The 20,903-nt window shown below is 37.3% G+C and overlaps 1 protein-coding gene across 1 annotated transcript in view; it reads right to left on the bottom strand.

Annotated features, from left to right (window-relative positions):
• Positions 1-152: 152 nt before the first annotated feature.
• LOC110461857 (WD repeat and FYVE domain-containing protein 2-like) overlaps positions 153-20,903 on the bottom strand; it is a 27,763-nt gene continuing 7,012 nt past the window's right edge. Inside the window, 10 exon segments of the mRNA XM_021515571.1 lie at positions 153-7,098; positions 8,331-8,439; positions 9,100-9,230; positions 9,784-9,885; positions 12,327-12,432; positions 13,611-13,737; positions 15,743-15,855; positions 18,028-18,178; positions 20,284-20,301; positions 20,605-20,641. Of these exon segments, the coding sequence (XP_021371246.1) occupies positions 7,069-7,098; positions 8,331-8,439; positions 9,100-9,230; positions 9,784-9,885; positions 12,327-12,432; positions 13,611-13,737; positions 15,743-15,855; positions 18,028-18,178; positions 20,284-20,301; positions 20,605-20,641 (924 nt within the window). The 3' untranslated portion in view covers positions 153-7,068.

The raw sequence follows: 20,903 nt of genomic DNA, 5'->3' as shown, positions 1-20,903 counted from the left end.
TTAAAATTGTGATTATGTCAATACGCCTTGAAGTCAGCAAATTACTCTCCCAAATTGAAGTGGATTATGAAGAAGACCGGCTATTCAAAAAATCAAGTCTTTCCAGTTCACTACCTAAATTAAAATCAGAATCATAGACCACAAAACATTTCTCCATTTAGATGAATCTTTATTTAGTCCAAGGTAAACACTAAACTTGTCGTAAACAGATTTAGTAACAGCACACAAACAGAAGTCAATGCAAATGAATATAACTGATAAACAAAAGCCAGCTTAAAGCTTACTACTAATGTAACAAAGTTACAATATCACTTTCATAAATATATATTATAGACTACATGATTTGGCCCATACACAGCTTGGGGTCCATTTTAACACGCATAACATTACCCCTTTCACTTTGTGAAAGAAACTTCTTGGTAAGCCACACAAATGTTTCCTCTACTAGATTCCTTATAGTACGGAGGCTTTTCTATCAAGAATGTCAACATTTGATAGATACATTATATGGGTTCTTTTTTTAAATTGAATCAGAATTAAAAGTGGACACTTAAAATTTCATTTTTAACGAAAAATATTGCAGATGCCATACACATTTTGTGGAAAATATTTCAAAGAATCATTATTTGGAATCTTTATAACATAAGGAAATGCCTGTATTTAATATGAGTACAGTTTTCACCCAATTTTGAATCGGATTAGATTAGGCTTGTAATATAAAACAGCTGTAGCATACACCAAATTAGGTAGACATTCCTTCATGCTAACAGTAATAAAAGCTGATAAATAAAGTTTGTGTTTGACATCCACAAGTGTTCATACCAATGTTACTAAATGATTGAGTGATCTTTTATCGTACTTATCTCACACTCATGGGCTAACTTTCAGAAGTTACGAAAAACAGGTGGCTAACAGTGCCTTGTGAAACTGTTGAAAATCACCAGACGAATGAGATAACTACAGTGACAAAGAACAATTTCTTCATCTTCATCAAAACATTTATACATGAATTTCACAATTAATTCATATTTTCTGTATCAATTAAGATAAATACATAATATTGGTTTTGAAAGTTTGTACTTACAACTATTCCAAAGCACGTAGTCACTCGTAGTTTGACTAATGAAACTGAGTTCAAATGTAACCAATACTTAAACCTGTAAGGTGTTCGCACAACAGTGTGTGTATACATTCACATAATGACACGGCTACTTAACTAAATACATTCTTAATCCGTGATAAAACACACATTGTTACAAGATAAAGGCATTATACACACTGGACAATAAACGATTCAATACAATCCTTAGTCATTTTAAATGATGAACTCATAACTAAAACAAACCACGAAGAAAATGATTTCCAAAACGAGGTTTACACCAGTTCAGTGTCAATATACAGGGGGAAGGTTTTATACTTACAGCTTCAGACACTGACTAGAACAAAGAAACCTCATTTCTAAATCTGAACAAGTGAATGGCGTCAATATGTGATGTACATACTACCATTATCAACTCATTTACCCCTAAAGACACATTTGGACTCTTCCAATTCAAAGGTTGGAATAGTCCATTCTGATATTTCAGGAGTGACTGAGTTAATTTTGAAATATCAAATCACTGTTGGGGGAAAAGGATCTTCTAAGTAGATAGATCCAATTCCGTAGTACAAACAAATTTCGATTTCATTTTTCTTTTTTACAAATTCATGGTTTTGTAACAAATTGAAATAATGATCAAACATTTCTATATCAACTGGTATATGTATGTACAGACTTTATTTATGTGCTGAAGGACAACTACGAAATCATGGTGGCTGCCTAAACTATCGTCATTTTGACTATTCAGAGAAGCTGTTCACATCGAAATTCTCATAAAGTTTATACTTCTTGAAGGGTCTTTCTTGTTCACATCTTATTCTAGTTACATCAATTCTTATTTTGAATCACAGTTTTGCTAATCTTACACTTAGATATTCTAATTCTCAAATCTACTCCCTTACGTTCTCTGAACCCCATGGAATATCTCATGACATTAAATCGAAGGCACACGTTAGCTATTTAATTGGTTTCAGGTATATAAACTGACCAATCACAAGGCTGATATTCTCATTTGAAGATTACAAGGAAGTGACCTCCGATTTCAATGACTATCAAGTTTACCATTTGGCTGCAGCGTGATTCTGTTGGTGAACATCAAAGGATCAAACTAGACTATATGTTTCATCCACCAGGTGTCTCGTAGTGATAATTTGATTACCTCGTGATATATTCCATTGATGCAGACAACGTAAGCAGCAAGCTTTAACCTTGGATTTTCTATAACTGAAATGGACCATAATGGATTAAAGAGTCTGTAAACCATGATTGAGTACATGTACAATAAACATCTGTGTATCAAGCAAGCTTGGTTTAGGTAACTGCACATACAATATTCTTATTCAATACGAATATCTACAATATACCAAACCTCAATAGATTTCATTTATGCATTACATTTAAATACTTCTTTATCATCTGTCCATCGGCTTCATTTATTATCCATGACAAGTATATATAACGTGTATAATTATCCCTTTGCGCTGATTTTATTTTAAGCTTTACTGCTGAGCATCAAAACCACATCTCATGTAAGTCTTTTAACTTTTTGAAATTAAGGTGTTTGATATATTATGAATCTCTTTAAAAAAGTCAAAACTTCAACCAAACTTTTTTGTCCATGAATTTACTGTTCAAGAAAACGTAGAAATGAAGGCAATGATGACTAAGCAAAGCTAACAACACACCAATATTTCTCTCCTCAAACTTTTGGCACTTTCATACAACGTTTGATAGTTATACACTTCCAAACGAGACCTGATTTCATCAAGAGATTCACCTATGCATTGATCCTGCTTTTAAGATTTTGAACAACACTGCAAATATACATTTTTTGTGGTATTGCAATTTAGGCGCTCTCTGCTCTCTGAAGATTGTGCTTTATTAAGACTGTGCTAAGAGAAGTTTCTTTATATAGCTTTTTATTGCATATTCTGCGAGTGCCAATTCATCATTGTGCTAATCTGTTAAATTTCATAATACGCTCAAATTTGAGACTGCTAACAGAAGTCCTTATGTAAGCTGGCTCTGTGAACGCGTTCCATTAATTTTGTTGGTCAGCTAAAGTTTTCAATTAAACAAATTAAACTTTTATCCCGTTTGATTTTACAGCAATTGACATTCACATAATTATATAGTACTGTAATAATTTCTTCGGTAATGACACCAATACCACACTTACATATCAACATCTCCTCCACACTTCAAACCCTGATACACAATGTAGATGCATTCAAAAATTATCACACAGCAAGCTAGGTCACAAGTTCTTCTACAGTACTCTTTTATCTTATCTGCAAAAAAACACCACTTCAAAGTCATCCTCTTCATTTACTCATTCACCCCTAAAGACCCATTTGAACTCTTCCAATTCAAAGGTTGGAAAAGTTGATTATAAATTCAGGGATGAAGAGTTTAGGTAAAGAATACCACTTTATCAGATACTTTGGCGAAGAAGAGTTCTACTTAACATTTTTTACCTAGAGTAATCTCCCTTACATTTGAAAAATGAAGCAATCAAAAGGAATAGTTTGGCTTAGAATAACTTCTCCTGTAAAGTAATGTATCTTTCAGTGATCATTTTTATTTTTATAAACAGTGCGGCCTATAAATTGGACTCTTAATTTGATGCTGTTCATCTACGATTCCTGGACAGCAACAGTTTAACAGTCAGAGCTCTACATTAGAAGTGGTACTTATTTTTAGTTCAGAAACACAACAACAACAGAAAAAAATCCTCTGCAACACATGTGTCATGCAGTAAGTTACACACAAATCACAATATATATCACACGATTTACATCTCAAATAATTAAAGGATCTCTAACTCTCACTTGATCCTGCACCACTTAATGCCAGTATCTGTTTTTTTGTCTGTAATTACAACAGGATTCACCTTTGTCTTAATCATTACACATGGATACACATTAATGTCAATTTAGTGATGAAGTATGAATGTTTCAGGTCAACTTACTTTCAATTAATTACATCACTAAAACTCTCTTCTTGTGCCTGAATACATATGTATGCCAGTTTTGTGATTAAATATGAATGATTCATGTCAATTAACTTTCAATAAATCACATCACTAAAACTTCCTTCTTGTGGATGAAGACATATTTATGCCAATTTAGTGATTAAATATGAATGATTAAAATCATCTAACTTTCCATAACTTACATTACTAAAACTTCCTTCTTAGATGTACATATACATATATAGTCATGACATAATAGCTTCTTGTAAAAAGATTAACAACCCTTGTTCTATTTATAGTGTACTGTGTTCTACCACTACTGAATATTTCCCTCGATGACAGACAGGGAAATCAGCGAGACAACAAGAGTTACACCCCTTGGGAAATTTGCAGAAATTAAGTATCTAGACTAAACCTCCAACACAATTCTGACATTACTGTATCGGGAGAGTTCAGGCAAAACAAACGAAGAAAACAAGAAGTTAGGCATCATATATATCTAACTGGAAGAATGGTTTAAATTGGTGAATTTCTAACATTAAACTGACAATATCAGAAATCGCTATTACAAGACTTCTTGTCATCAGAATAGATTTACAAAGTTTTATTGAGTCATATATATATGTCAATATATTATTTCCCTCACGTAAAGAATTATTATAGAGTTGCCTGGGGAGTTATACTGTGAAATCAGCTATTTTCGTGGGGCCCAAATTTTGTGGTTTCCGAAACAACATAACATAATGTTGGTAAATGAAATCGTAGATAATGAGTACCTACTCAAACAGAGAATTGCTTAATATTAGAATTACCACAGTTTACTTACTTCGTCGCTGACCTATAAGTTCATGGATGAAGATTACACACTAAAATAAAAATCAACAAAATTAAAGACCGAAGAAAATTAGTGAGTTCACAGTAGTACCTCACCTTACAGCCTGAACATGTAACCCCCCCTCCCCCCACCCCAGATAGCACTTCTATAGAAAGCTTCATTGGAAGAGGATCATCATACAATGTATTAGCATTTATATCATTATTATCACAACATTTTTCTTGTACATTTCTATACATCATTGATATCAAATACAGTTTTTTGTTTCCACAGATAGCAATTTTCTTTTTTTTCACAAATCAAAAAATATAATTTGAGATAGAGTAAGTTCTGGTGTAAAATTATCAATTTGTTAAAAGGTTGTATATATTAACATAACAGGAGAATGATTTACTCGAGGTAAAATTTGAACGTACGACCAACAAAGGGAGATAACAGCTAACATGGTAAAAGCACCATTGTGAAATTCTCAACAAACATCAGTGCTAGCTGTGTACAAGTGTACGGAGTTCAATCAAATATCAGAGAGAAGGAACGAGTGGATTTTATAAGTTGTATACTTATATTGTTAGGTGGAACCTTACCACACAATCCAGTTATTTTGTTAAACGGAAACTTAACATACAAAGAGATTGCACTGAAGAGTGGATCTTAAACACACAATGTGGTTACTGTACATTGAACAAATTTACAAACACATTTCACTAAGATACATTTTTTGAAATGTCAGTAATGAAGAGACAATTCTCTGACATGGTACAATTTGCTGACATTTAGAATATTTAATTTTGGAAAAAACCAAACAGAGCCATACAATGTAGATTCCTTGAAAACTTATGGCATTGAGTTGTCTTCATTGGATAATAAAACTTTAAATAGAATTTATAACTACATGATGCATTGATGGTTTAGTGAACAAATCTCATTGTGTCTCTCACTCATGTAAACCTGCCACATTGGTCAAACTAAATCACAGCCACTCATTTAAACTACTGGTACATGTAACATTGACAAATATGGACACCGTCCAGTTTTAACAAGAGGTCCAGGGGCCTGAATGGCTCACCTAAACTTTACTTACATTACCTAGTATAGTAAATATGGTACATGCATATATAGAAATTGCAAAATAGAAACAGACTGAGAAGAGGCCAGAATCCTGTATATGAGATTAAAATCCATTTACTCAGACTAAAAGGAAGCTTTTAAAGACTTAATTACCTACTATCCCCGAAGGGACTCTTCTATATTTTTCATATTGGGTCCTGCTCAAAGGGGGATAATTAGACTAAGTTGATGCATAATCTTCGTTCCCGAGGGATCCTTTCTTCCAAATAAGGTTAAAATCTGTTTGCCTCTATTGAAGAAGCAGGCTTTTGAAGATTTATTCCTATTTTGCCAATTGGGCCCTGCCTCTCTGTCCCTGGGATCGTTTATTGGTAGTAAGGCTAAAATCCCTTTACTCGTACTGAATGAGTAGGATATTGAATATTCACCCCTATTTCCTCTTTTGGCTCCTGCCCTTCTGTCTCGAATAGGGTCAGAGTGGGGTGGATCACATCTTGCATTTATAAAAAGTTAAGCCTCCTTGTACAATGGTTCCTTTATACAAAATAGGCTAAAAGTCACTTTATTCATACTAAAAGGTACGGTTTTAATTATTCCCCCCCCCCCCATTTCTCCTAATGGATCACACCCCTCGACCCCAAGGGGGGCACAGCCTTCCTTTGCACCATTTTAACTGATCTTGGCCAAATAATGCTCAACATTGTCATTCTTCAAATAAATCAATTGAGAGACAGACGACAGTTGACGTGCCATGGGACAAGCTTACTTGCCCTTTAGGCAGATGATCTAACAATAATATATACATAACATTTGCCACTCTGTCTGAACGGCCTAATATCAAAGATTTAGTCATTAACTTGTGTTTGTACCATCACTTCAAGTCTCAAAACCTCTCTGGATTCCAATCACCATTAAAAATCAAGAATGCCACGCTCACTGTAGCCAACCCACTATTTCTGAACAGCCAATCACATGTCTTTGGATTCAGCCAATCAATAGTCTTTGAATTTTGTCCTCTGCATGCTGGTTTCCATGGTGATGGCCGATAACCTCTGATACATTGTGATAAACTAAAGTGTTGTGTGTATTTCCTCAGTGAAGGACACTGCTCACATCCCATATCTGTAGAATAATGACACAATGTTACAATATAATATCATATTTAAACTGGATGTAACATTTCAAGATTGACAAAACTGTGAGTTCTATTCATGTTTTAAACTGCATCTTGTTTTACGTTATGGTCATATAATTCTAAAGAGGACCACAGAGAGATTGAAAAGTGTTTGTATGTTAAATATATTAGCAATCCTGTTTAAAATTAAGGATTTTCACCCCGAAATGCAGTTTGATTTTTATACTTTTTCAAAGATTTTAAAACATACTGATAGTTAAATCTGCAGCAGATTTTCAACAAACTGATATTATGAAATTCATAAATTTACTACATAAAGTAGACTACAACGTCACAATTGTAAAAACGTCACAATCATCACTCCAAAAATCTATATAGCTTTGTACATCAAACTAGTTAAATATTAAGTATCCAAGATGGATCGCTTGGCCTTTCTGCCTTTGTAGTCTTCAGGGATTGGCAGAACTATGAGTTGTTATCCAACTATAACAATGATTAATTGGAAAAGGTCTGTAAGACATAAATGTCTCTGCTGCCATGTGAAATTAGTGTCAGTGTTCTATAAAAAGTTACAACCACTTGATACCCTGAAACATACACACACACAAGGTACTACACTTTAAGTTGATTTTAATATTCATATGTTTTTTCTGTATGTTATTACCATCTCCATAACATATTGAATGAAGTTGATAAGTGTTTAAATTGAATCAGTTGATGATTTTCTATATATAGCAAGTGTGACATTGGCCTTGACCTTGAATCCCTGAAATACAACGATGTCCAAAGTATAATCATACTTGACCTTTGTATAAAGTTTGACCAAAATCTGTCAAAGAATGAAGTTGCTCAAAATCTGTCAAAGAATGAAGTTGCTCAAAATCTGTCAAAGAATGAAGTTGCTATAAGTGTTTACATTGAATCGGAATGGGACGGGAAGGGATGATTTTCTATATGTAGCAAGTGTGACCTTGGCCTTGACCTTGGATCCCTGTAATACAATGAAGTCTGAAGTATAATCATACTTGTCCTTTGTACAAAGTTTGACCAAAATCTGTCAAAGAATAAAGTTGCTAAGTGTTTACATTGAATCGGGACGGGACGGGACGGACATGGGTAACACTATATGCACCCCCCCCACCACCCCCACCCCAATTTTATGGCGGGGGCATTAAAAAGAAGATATCAGCTCGGAATAAATAATTGTTTAAAAACTCACTTTGACAACCTTATCCTTGCCTACTGTGAGCAGACGCTTGCGATGTTCCTCAAGGTGCATGTATACTATACCATGTTTACTATCGTGGAATGTCGCTAAAGGAGCTCGCCTAAAATACCAAAACATCATTATTATTTCCTGATCAACATTCAGATCTAGTTCACTTTCTGAAAATCAATTACACAGTACAACAAACATTTCAAACAAGTTTTTACTTATTTAGATTAATTTAGGATGACCAGGTGGTGCAGTGGATAGCAACGCGTCTTTCAAGAAGACTGCCGTGTTTTCGTTGGCAAATCATAATATATTCATAAAGAAACCATTTAAACACAAAACAAGAAACAACCAATGTAGATATGGCCAGATGGCTACAGTACATTTTCATATAAAGCATCACAGTTGATAAGCATCCTTTAAGATACAAAAGCTATGCAAGTTTAGTTGATGTAGGACAAGTAGTTACTTGGTAAGTGACCTAAACCAATCTTCTTAACCTGGTCAGTCAAGCGGAAAATGTAGGTCAGATGCAGCATCCGAAGCATCACATGTGATAAGCATTCTTAGATACATAAGCCATGCAAGTTTAGTTGATTCGAGATCTTTAATAACTTGGAAACTGAGCTTAACCATTCTTCTTAACCTTAGTGCAGACAGACAGACATATGGACGGACGGATGGGAATCGCCAATCGATAAGCCCTGATTGCGTTCCTATCCGGCCAAATATGTCTACCTACATCAGTAAATTTACATGTTCATATACTCACTCCTCATCCGTAATACTTTCGTGGCAGTTATCACATACTCGGACCTCATACTCAAATCCCATTGGGGGGTAGGAGGATTTTTTACTGCTGCATTTGGCACATATTGCTTTTCCACACTTCCTACAATGATGCTGAAAAATTAACAACATCTTATTTCAAACAATGGCAGAAGCCGTTTTTATCAAAAATAGCATCCTTCTAGGTTTGATCTTTTTAGCTATCATTTCACTTACAGTACTAGGCCCATCATGAAAAACGGCCCATCACGTAAAATGACCCATCACATTTTAATTCAAAGAGCAGTCTTTTTTTAACCACTGACAACTTGAAAAATTCATCCGAGTCAAATTTTCTATCTTTTACCTATATAATCTGTTTTTTGGGGTTTATTAATTTTCGCCCTTCAGTATGTTGTGTATTTAATGTTACTGTTGTGATAAACTGGCCTTCATTATGGAGCGCAAAAAAAAGTTAAACTACAGCTGAAATTTTACAGTGTACAATATTTAGTATAGAAAAACCTAATAACCGTTCAGTTTGCTTGAATTCAACTTACATCGCCCTATCATTTTTCTGACTGACCCAAAATAACCCCAGGTAACAATTGCAATGAACGAGACAACATAGAAGGACTGTAGAATTAAAGCGGCCATGGGCCTATCAGAGGTAAGTAGGTTACCATACCTGTCGGATTCCTATTGTACGCTCTTCCCACATCTTTTTAACGTTCCAGAAAAACGGTGCTTTACATTTTTCACAGCTGTCATTCTCAGTCCAGGTAGGTGTCTGGTATTTCAGAAAACAAGGATGCATTGATCAGTGATAACACAAGAAACACAGAATGAAAGAAATGAAATAAATATATTGAGTACACAAAGCGGACATTACTTCGTTGCATTGAGTTTGTAAGTTGTAAGTCGTCGGTGACTACTTCTATTTAGTGTGCAAACAAAAGAATAGTTGTGGAGTACATTGTTACGGAGTTTATATTATCTCGCTTTTTATCCTGACCGCAGATAATAGACGTTCTTTTGTTTTCCATCTTTATTTTTTCTCAACTTCATCCCCTCCCTCGCAGAAGAGTTCCAAATCAAATAACCAATCAATTAACACATAACTCTTACATTCGAGTTATCTCCCTTAACCCGTATTCTCTCATAACAATATATATACACAATAACATTAACTCATTCACCCCTGATATTTCATAATGAAATATTCCAATCAGTGAATTGGAAGAGTTCAAATGTGTCTTCAGGGTTGAATGAGTTAAGAAAATTGAGATGTGATGTCACTCATTAACCACCTTGAGCCACATCATTGAAAGTGATATTAATTATTCAAACAAATATGAACTGTGCAGTGTGGGTCAGTACAAATGTATGCATAAGTTACTTTAAATGAAATTAAGCACTTTTGACACTAATTTGTTTTGTTTGTTTGTGTTTTACGTCCTATAAACAGCTATGGTCATTTAAGGACGTGCCAGGTTTTGGTGGCAGAGGAAAGCAGGAGTTCTCGAGGAAAACCACGGACCTACAGCCAGTACCTGGTGACTGCCCCACGAAGGTCTCGAACCCGCGACTCAATGATGGAGGACTAGTGGTAGCAGAATGTCAGATTTCTTTAACCACTTGGCCCCCGTGGCCCCCGCCTCTTGGTATAACCTCCCTTGGCCACCGAGGCCCCCGCCTCTTGGTATAAACTCACTGGGCCACCAAGGCCCCCGCCTCTTGGTATAAACTCACTGGGCCAACGAGGCCCCCACCTCTTGGTATAAACTCACTTGGCCACCGAGGCCCCCGCCTCTTGGTATAAACTCACTGGGCCACCGAGGCCCCCCCCTCTTGGTATAAACTCACTTGGCCACCGAGGCCTCCGCCTCTTGGTATAAACTCACTTGGCCAAAGAGGACCCGCCTCTTGGTATAAACTCACTTGGCCACCAAGGCCCCCGCCTCTTTGTATAAACTCACTTGGCCACCGAGGCCCCTGCCTCTTGGTATAAACTCACTTGGCCACCGAGGCCCCGCCCCTTGGTATAAACTCACTTGGCCACCGAGGCGCCCGCCTCTTGGTATAAACTCACTTGGCCAAAGAGGACCCGCCTCTTGGTATAAACTCACTTGGCCCCCAAGGCCCCCGCCTCTTGGTATAAACTCACTGGGCCAACGAGGCCCCCTCCTCTTGGTATAACCTCCCTTGGCCACCGAGCCCCCCGCCTCTTGGTATAAACTCACTGGGCCACCAGGGCCCCCGCCTCTTGGTATAAACTCACTGGGCCCCCAGGGCCCCCGCCTCTTGGTATAAACTCACTTGGCCCCCGAGGCCCCGCCTCTTGGTATAAACTCACTTGGGCACCAAGGCCCCGCCTCTTGGTATAAACTGACTTGGCCACCGAGGTAAACTCACTTGGCCACCGAGGCCCCCGCCTCTTGGGATAAACTCACTTGGCCACCGAGGGCCCCGCCCCTTGGTATAAACTCACTTGGCCACCGAGGGCCCCGCCCCTTGGTATAAACTCACTTGGCCACCGAGGCGCCCGCCTCTTGGTATAAACTCACTTGGCCAAAGAGGACCCGCCTCTTGGTATAAACTCACTTGGCCGCCAAGGCCCCCCCTCTTGGTATAAACTCACTTGGCCACCGAGGCGCCCGCCTCTTGGTATAAACTCACTTGGCCAAAGAGGACCCGCCTCTTGGTATAAACTCACTTGGCCCCCGAGCCCCCCGCCTCTTGGTATAAACTCACTGGGCCAACGAGGCCCCCTCCTCTTGGTATAACCTCCCTTGGCCACCGAGCCCCCCGCCTCTTGGTATAAACCCACTTGGCCACCAAGCCCCCCGCCTCTTGGTATAAACTCACTGGGCCCCCAGGGCCCCCGCCTCTTGGTATAAACTCACTGGGCCCCCAGGGCCCCCGCCTCTTGGTATAAACTCACTTGGCCACCAAGGCCCCGCCTCTTGGTATAAACTCACTTGGCCACCGAGGGCCCCGCCTCTTGGTATAAACTCACTTGGCCACCGAGGCCCCCGCCTCTTGGTATAAACTCACTTGGCCACCGAGGCCCCCGCCTCTTGGTATAAAATCACTTGGCCACCGAGGCCTCCGCCTATTGGTATAAATTCACTTGGCCATCGAGGCCCCGCGCCTCTTGGTATAAACTCATTTGGCATTTGACAAGTGAAGTCAACAAAGATATAATCCCAGCCTGCTATATATACTTACCTCTATTCGTTTGACGTCCATATTCCAAAGCCCTATAACTGTATCGTCCCCGCCAGATATCAACTGTTTACAACCTGGAGCATAGGCTAATGCTGCCACTTTGTCACTGCAAGGAAATAAACATTTCTTAGCAAGTCATCAAAAGGACATTTACGATTTCACGATTTTTACGATCTGTCATACATTTTCACGATTTTTACGATCTGTCATACATTTTCACGATTTTTACGATTTGTCATACATTTTCACGATTTTTACTATTTCACGACTTTTACAATTTGACAATCAGTCGTCTGCTTCAATACTTTCTACACATGTAGATAACCATGAAATTGCTGTTTAATCATCGTTTTAAGTATTAACGTTTCTTAAAACAACTACAAGTACAGGTACAGCTGTCAACCATTTTGAATTTGAGATCTAACACAAAATCAAACCTGAGAGGGGAATTGTTAACTATTTTACGAAAAATAAAACATAAAATTTAAATATTCCTAAGCCTTTACAGTTACCTCACAGCAACCACTTCGGGTGCTAAAATTCAGGAAGTCCACAGAAAGCCCTATTGAATTTGATATGACTTTAAATCAAAATTGAGTGGGTAATTAATATTAGTATTATTTCTAAATTATTATTTCTTGAAGAGATATTGAATGGGAGACAATTAATTTGTCAAAATCCAACCATTCCAGATCCAGGTAAAATTTAAAAGTAAGCTAATAAGTTATAGGTAATGGCTACTAGCAGCCATATTGCTTTTCAAACCTATGTCAGAAATCAAACTTGAATGGGTAATTGATACTTCAGGTTGTCGAACAAAATATAAAATTCTATGCATTCATTCAAGAATTTACCACAAGGAAAACAGCATTGATGACAAATTTAACAATAGCGTGTAAATGTGTTGCCAATTACATTACAGGTAACGCAATTAATTAAATTCCAGTAAGATTACATTTTGTCTATTCATTACAGGTAACACAACATTTTGTATACTGTGAAATCACTAATTTTCGTGGGGTTTTCAATTTTGTTGGCACTCTATATAGGTCCACAAGGTGATTACAGGTTTGACATAAAGCTATTCCTTGTTTTGAATGGGTACTTGTAATCCACGAATTCAGGTACCCAAAAAATTGTGGTTTTGACCAAAAACCACAATTGTGTGGGGACCCTACGAAAATATCTGATTTCACAGTATCTATGCATCCATCACAGATATGATAATATACATGTAGACTTCATTAACAAACCCAGAGAAACACTGTTTTGGGTTAAACTTACTGGTGACCTTGAAGCTCAAAGGCAGTGCCCTGTCGCCCACCTATATCCCACACTATCACTGACTGGTCAAAACTGCCTGAGAATAACAAGCTCCTGTTTGCATCCCAAGCCAGCGATCGCACACTTCCTGTAAAAGTAAGTTACATCGTTATAAACCAATACAGCATAGAATTAATGAGATCATAACTTAAAAATTTCAAGGAAAACATTCATTATTTATTGTTTGAACTGTAACAAATGATTAAGTATTCCGTATGTTATCATGAACTATCGAATTCTGTAACAAGGAAACTTGTTAAATCTGACACCCTGCTGTGGGACACAACATATTGGTCAGATTAACCTTGTCTTATCCAACACCCTGTGGGACACAACATATTGGTCAGATTAACCTTGTCTTATCCAACACCCTGTGGGACCTAACATATTGGTCAGATTAACCTTGTCTTATCCAACACCCTGTGGGACCTAACATATTGGTCAGATTAACCTTGTCTTATCCAACACCCTGTGGGACCTAACATATTGGTCAGATTAACCTTGTCTTATCCAACACCCTGTGGGACCTAACATATTGGTCAGATTAACCTTGTCTTATCCAACACCCTGTGGGACCTAACATATTGGTCAGATTAACCTTGTCTTATCCAACACCCTGTGGGACACAACATATTGGTCAGATTAACCTTGTCTTATCCAACACCCTGTGGGACACGACATATTGGTCAGATTAACCTTGTCTTATCCAACACCCTGTGGGACACGACATATTGGTCAGATTAACCTTGTCTTATCCAACACCCTGTGGGACACGACATATTGGTCAGATTAACCTTGTCTTATCCAACACCCTGTGGGACACGACATATTGGTCAGATTAACCTTGTCTTATCCAACACCCTGTGGGACACGACATATTGGTCAGATTAACCTTGTCTTATCCAACACCCTGTGGGACACGACATATTGGTCAGATTAACCTTGTCTTATCCAACACCCTGTGGGACACGACATATTGGTCAGATTAACCTTGTCTTATCCAACACCCTGTGGGACACGACATATTGGTCAGATTAACCTTGTCTTATCCAACACCCTGTGGGACACGACATATTGGTCAGATTAACCTTGTCTTATCCAACACCCTGTGGGACACGACATATTGGTCAGATTAACCTTGTCTTATCCAACACCCTGTGGGACACGACATATTGGTCAGATTAACCTTGTCTTATCCAACACCCTGTGGGACACGACATATTGGTCAGATTAACCTTGTCTTATCCAACACCCTGTGGGACACGACATATTGGTCAGATTAACCTTGTCTTATCCAACACCCTGTGGGACACGACATATTGGTCAGATTAACCTTGTCTTATCCAACACCCTGTGGGACACGACATATTGGTCAGATTAACCTTGTCTTATCCAACACCCTGTGGGACACGACATATTGGTCAGATTAACCTTGTCTTATCCAACACCCTGTGGGACACGACATATTGGTCAGATTAACCTTGTCTTATCCAACACCCTGTGGGACACGACATATTGGTCAGATTAACCTTGTCTTATCCAACACCCTGTGGGACACGACATATTGGTCAGATTAACCTTGTCTTATCCAACACCCTGTGGGACACGACATATTGGTCAGATTAACCTTGTCTTATCCAACACCCTGTGGGACACGACATATTGGTCAGATTAACCTTGTCTTATCCAACACCCTGTGGGACACGACATATTGGTCAGATTAACCTTGTCTTATCCAACACCCTGTGGGACACGACATATTGGTCAGATTAACCTTGTCTTATCCAACACCCTGTGGGACATGACATATTGGTCCGATTAACCTTGTCTTATCCAACACCCTGTGGGACACGACATATTGGTCAGATTAACCTTGTCTTATCCAACACCCTGTGGGACCTAATATATTGGTCAGGTTTCCTTAATAGCCATACTTTTTTTTATTCCATTGTCAAATTTCATCAATAATCTAAACTATTTCTTCACTCACTACTGAACAGAAAACCAACATGTCTGACTAAAAAGGTATATCACTTTCGGCTAAAATTGACCGGTTAATTAGTACATGTACTCCTTTGCAGATGAAAACTTACCAGAATGTCCTTTCAGACTAACTATCAGTTCAAAATTGGTGTTGCTAATCTTTAATACCGAAATCTGACCAGAGTAATCGCCAACAAACGCATACTTTGATTGTTCATCAAATCTTTAGCAGGTTAAGGATCATATCATAGAAATATTGACACATTGATACATTTTATACAGAAATATATATACAAAGACAGGGTATGGTCATGTGCCTACCCTTGAGATACTGACACAGCGTGACAATTTACTATAGACAACAGAACTACTGACAAACTGCAGTATTTGTATACGAGTATATATGATATCTCCTGATATGCCATGGAGGTGGTCTCCCATTCCAGTTTCGACAAATCAAAACAGTGATCTCCTGTTTCTACCGTGCCTACGTGGAATTTCCCAACATAATCAGCCTATCATACTAAATTTCCATCATCCCTTTTGTCCCCCTAAAATAGAGATAATGTTTAAATGCCGAAGGGCAAAATCTTTAAAGGGACATCACGTGAAAAGGCGTTTTTTTAATGAATGTATGTATTGTATGCACTTCCACTTATGTTACCTCGCTATCCCCATATTCATAGTCCGTTTCAAATGTCCTGTTTGACCACTTGAATTGTTCGGGAAAGCCCTGCTAAAAATAGCGCCGATAACGTAACCTGACAAGGCAGTAAACACAAGTGGTGCAAGCGAGATGAAACAGTTTCCAAAGGGGCCCCCACAGAGGGGCCGCCAGGCAACTACAACTTCTTACCGCACTATGAAACCAAGTTATATGATTTCTAAGTCGTATTCAAACTTATTGAACAGTAATTATTCATCATTAGAAGTTAATTGCACACTTGCCAATATTCAGAATTTAAATTTATTTAGCTTTAAACATAAATTTGTTGCCAATAAAATTAAACAAGGGATGGGGCACAAGTTTTTACAATTTATCACAGTCTTCTCCCGTCATACATTTACAATTAAATGTCAACAATGATAATAGGCATAAACATAACATAGATATATTTAAATATATATTGAATTTAGTACCGGAATGTGGCCGGTACAGATGGTACAGGGCTAAACACCTTCCCTACACCAAGGGACAAACCTTTCTGATTTTTTTTATATATATGTTGATTCTATTTCAGCTTAACCGGCTATCCGGAAGAATACATGCACCGTACTAACTGCTACGGCAGTTAATTTTCTCCTTTGAATACTGCCCACCTGCAATAATGATTCCGTAACGTACTCCTTGCGCTATCTTTTGACCATTTGGCAACTTTTCGTTTCGTAGCTGACATTTTTATGAATCTATTTCAGCCAAATCCGATCGTTATTTTCCATAAGGAGTCTCACTTGATATGTTTATGTCGTATTTGAAAAAAAGACAAAAAATAAAGTTACTTCACCGTGATGCCCCTTTAAGGTAATAGGATTGTGTCAACATTTCTCAGTAGAATTTCTTAAAATTTTGTAGTTATATTGCTTTGAAGTAAAGAAAATTTTCTGCCACAAAAGAAATATAGGTTGTCAGAATTTTAAGGATTTTAAATGTAAATTTATGTAAAAAGGAGTGAATTTTGAAAAATAAATGAAAGAAACAATTTTTGGCAAAATAATATCAATAAAAATGATACGGACATAGATTAGTATTGCATTAATGTATATCAATTTAATAAATGCTGAAATTTTGTAAAATTAATTATCTATAAAAGATTAAAAATTGACATTTTATTATAAAACCATGTACACATAGTAATTGCATGTAAAGAGTTATCTTTCTTGAAAAACTTCACAGTAGTGAAATAGGTAGCTGGTTTCCTGAAGTACAGAAAAATGGACACATTTGACTCTTTGATAAAAAAAACACCTGAATTAATGCCTGGATTGCTTTGAAATACTTTAATATTGAGAGGACACACTGTTCTGTCAATAATAAACATACAATATTCATCAGTTTAATATTAAACATTAGAATATGCGGAAATTGTGATACTGTCTCCCTACATTGGATTTTCAACTAGGGATGTACTTCCTATTTCCGTTCATCAATACACTCCTATGACCTTAAGTCATTATCGACCCCCTCATATGCGGACCAACTGGATTGTCAATTTTTTAAATGAAATATTTCAGAGAACAAACCTGCAAATGCCTTGAAGGTCTCTGCCAAGGCTTGCTAGAAAACAAAATCAAATTACTATACGTCCATATCTAAAAAACGAACAACTTTGATCCAATTTATGATTTTATAATAAACAACTTTTTTTCCTGCCAAATTGGTCACAAGAAAGGATACTCCAGACAAAGACACCAGGCGTTCGTTAGGTAGCCACCCAATCTTCTCCCCGTCTCCGAGCAGTGCCACTGAAAGTATTTATCACGGCCGCAACTCAAAACCCACTCACAGTTCACTGAAAACTTCACCCCGTGTACACGACCCTGATGAGCTGTAATGGGTGGAAGAAAAGAAAATAAAGTTAAACATACATGAACAAATATAATTGTTCACATTGAGAATGGTTATAGTGGTAATGTTATTGTTTAACGTCCAATACCTTTTCCCTTAACGCGCTCAGGCCTGAAAATTCATAAGGAACCATTCCAGCCATTGAATTGGAAGACACATTTGAACTCTTCCAATTCAAAGGTTAGAATAGTTCATTATGAAATTTCAGGGGTGAATGAGTAAATATCCTGAGGCTTGAGATTTCTAGGGCAAATACCCTCAAAGTAATGAATGAATCCTTTAGTCTTTTAATGATATATGTTCAAATATACTCAGTCTGGTAATTCTTGAGCATTTGATTTTGAAAGATATCTTCTTTCTTAATCTGAACATGCTCTCCCATGGAAAGCCGATTGTGACATCAGGTTTAATTGTTCCCATCGCATCCTCCTATTGTTGTCTATCGCGTTATTTCAGATCATCGCCAAGCGTGTCAAGTTAGTAATTTTAGCTATAATGGTGAGATAGTTTCCATATCTACTTTAAATTATTACAAATTTTCTTGTGAAAGTTACTAAGATGCAATCTGTCAAAAAAACTACAGGGAAAATTAAAATCATAAAATCTCACAAATATTAGAAGTATATTGATATATGAAAAGATTTAAAATTCCAATGACTTAAAATTTATGTCAAGTCTACGCATGCGAAGCCTTTTCCACACTGCTACTTATCTCACCAGGCGTAGATTTGAAGCCATGTTTACGTTATAATCATGCATATGTGAATTCATAAAAGCAGAATCCGACAAATGGCAACATGTGTTCTACGGGGTCAGAGGCAATATTTACGCAATACTACATGTTTGACAGGGTCAGAGATAATGTTTACACAATATACGTACATCCTTTTTCTAAATTGATTAAGATCTTTTACGATACTTGGTATGCTAAACAACTTTAATTTATAATTCACTTACAAATAAGTGACCATAATTAATAGCAAATGAAGCATGCCAAAATTTGACAATAAATAACATCATTTTAAAGGGGCCCATTAAGGCATGCATGACATTATATAAACATGGAATTCTGTATGGCACGTAAGAAAACAAAATTCAATTCCTTTTTTTATTTTATATCTTTGACATGTTTCACCCCGAGTGTGGTATTGACGGAAAGTTTATAACTTTTGCTATGTAAGAAAAATAAGATATGTCTGTTTTATCGCTCTGATATGAAAAAGGAGCGAAGGCTAGCGACACAGTACCTATAAACATTTTAATAGTTCGTATTAAGTATAATGTCCATAGGAAATGTAAATCACTGAATGTTTACACCTGTTGGAAGTACCATACCTCGGTAATCTCGTACTACTGTCCATAGGAAACCATAGGAAATGCAGAAAGTACCATACCTAGGTGATCTCGTACTACTGTCCATAGGAAATGTAAATCACCTCGTACTACTGTCCATAGGAACCGCAGAAAGTACCATACCTAGGTGATCTCGTACTACTGTCCATAGGAAATGCAAATCACTGAATGTTTACACCTGTTGGAAGTACCATACCTAGGTAATCTTGTACTACTGTCCATAGGAAATGTAAATCCCTGAATGTTTACACCTGTTGGGAGTACCATACCTTGGTAATCTCGTACTACTGTCCATAGGAAATGCAGAAAGTACCATACCTAGGTAATCTCGTACTACTGTCCATAGGAAATGTAAATCACTGAATGTTTATACCTGTTGGGAGTACCATACCTTGGTAATCTCGTACAACTGTCCATAGGAAATGCAGAAAGTACCATACCTCGGTAATCTCGTACTACTGTCCATAGGAAATGCAAATCTACTGAATGTTTACACCTGTTGGGAGTACCATACCTTGGTAATCTCGTACAACTGTCCATAGGAAATGTAAATCACTGAATGTTTACACCTGTTGGAAGTACCATACCAAGGTAATCTTGTCATACTGTCCATAGGAAATGTAAATCTACTGAATGTTTACACCTGTTATAGTACCATACCTCGGTAATCTTGTACTACTGTCCATAGGAAATGTAAATCACTGAAAGTTTACACCTGTTATAGTACCATACCTAGGTAATCTCGTACTACTGTGCATAGGAAATGTAAATCACTGAATGTTTACACCTGTTGGGAGTACCATACCTTGGTAATCTCGTACTACTGTCCATAGGAAATGCAAATCACTGAATGTTTACACCTGTTGGAAGTACCATACCTAAGTAATCTTGTACTACTGTCCATAGGAAATGTAAATCACTGAAAGTTTACACCTGTTATAGTACCATACCTAGGTAATCTTGTACTACAGTCCATAGGAAATGCAGAAAGTACCATACCTAAGTAATCTTGTACTACTGTCCATAGGAAATGTAAATCTACTGAATGTTTACACCTGTTATAGTACCATACCTCGGTAATCTTGTACTACTGTCCATAGGAAATGTAAATCACTGAAAGTTTACACCTGTTATAGTACCATACCTAGGTAATCTTGTACTACTGTCCATAGGAAATGCAAATCTACTGAATGTTTACTCCTGTTGGAAGTCCCATACCTAGGTAATCTCGTACTACTGTCCATAGGAAATGCAAATCACTGAATGTTTACACCTGTTGGAAGTACCATACCAAGGTAATCTTGTACTACTGTCCATAGGAAATGTAAATCTACTGAATGTTTACACCTGTT

The sequence above is a fragment of the Mizuhopecten yessoensis genome, unplaced genomic scaffold (genome assembly GCF_002113885.1).
Source record: "Mizuhopecten yessoensis strain PY_sf001 unplaced genomic scaffold, ASM211388v2 scaffold10693, whole genome shotgun sequence".
NCBI classification, from domain to species: Eukaryota; Metazoa; Mollusca; class Bivalvia; order Pectinida; family Pectinidae; genus Mizuhopecten; species Mizuhopecten yessoensis.
The sequence above is the reverse complement of the archived record's forward strand: the minus strand, read 5'-3'. Positions and strand labels throughout refer to the sequence as shown.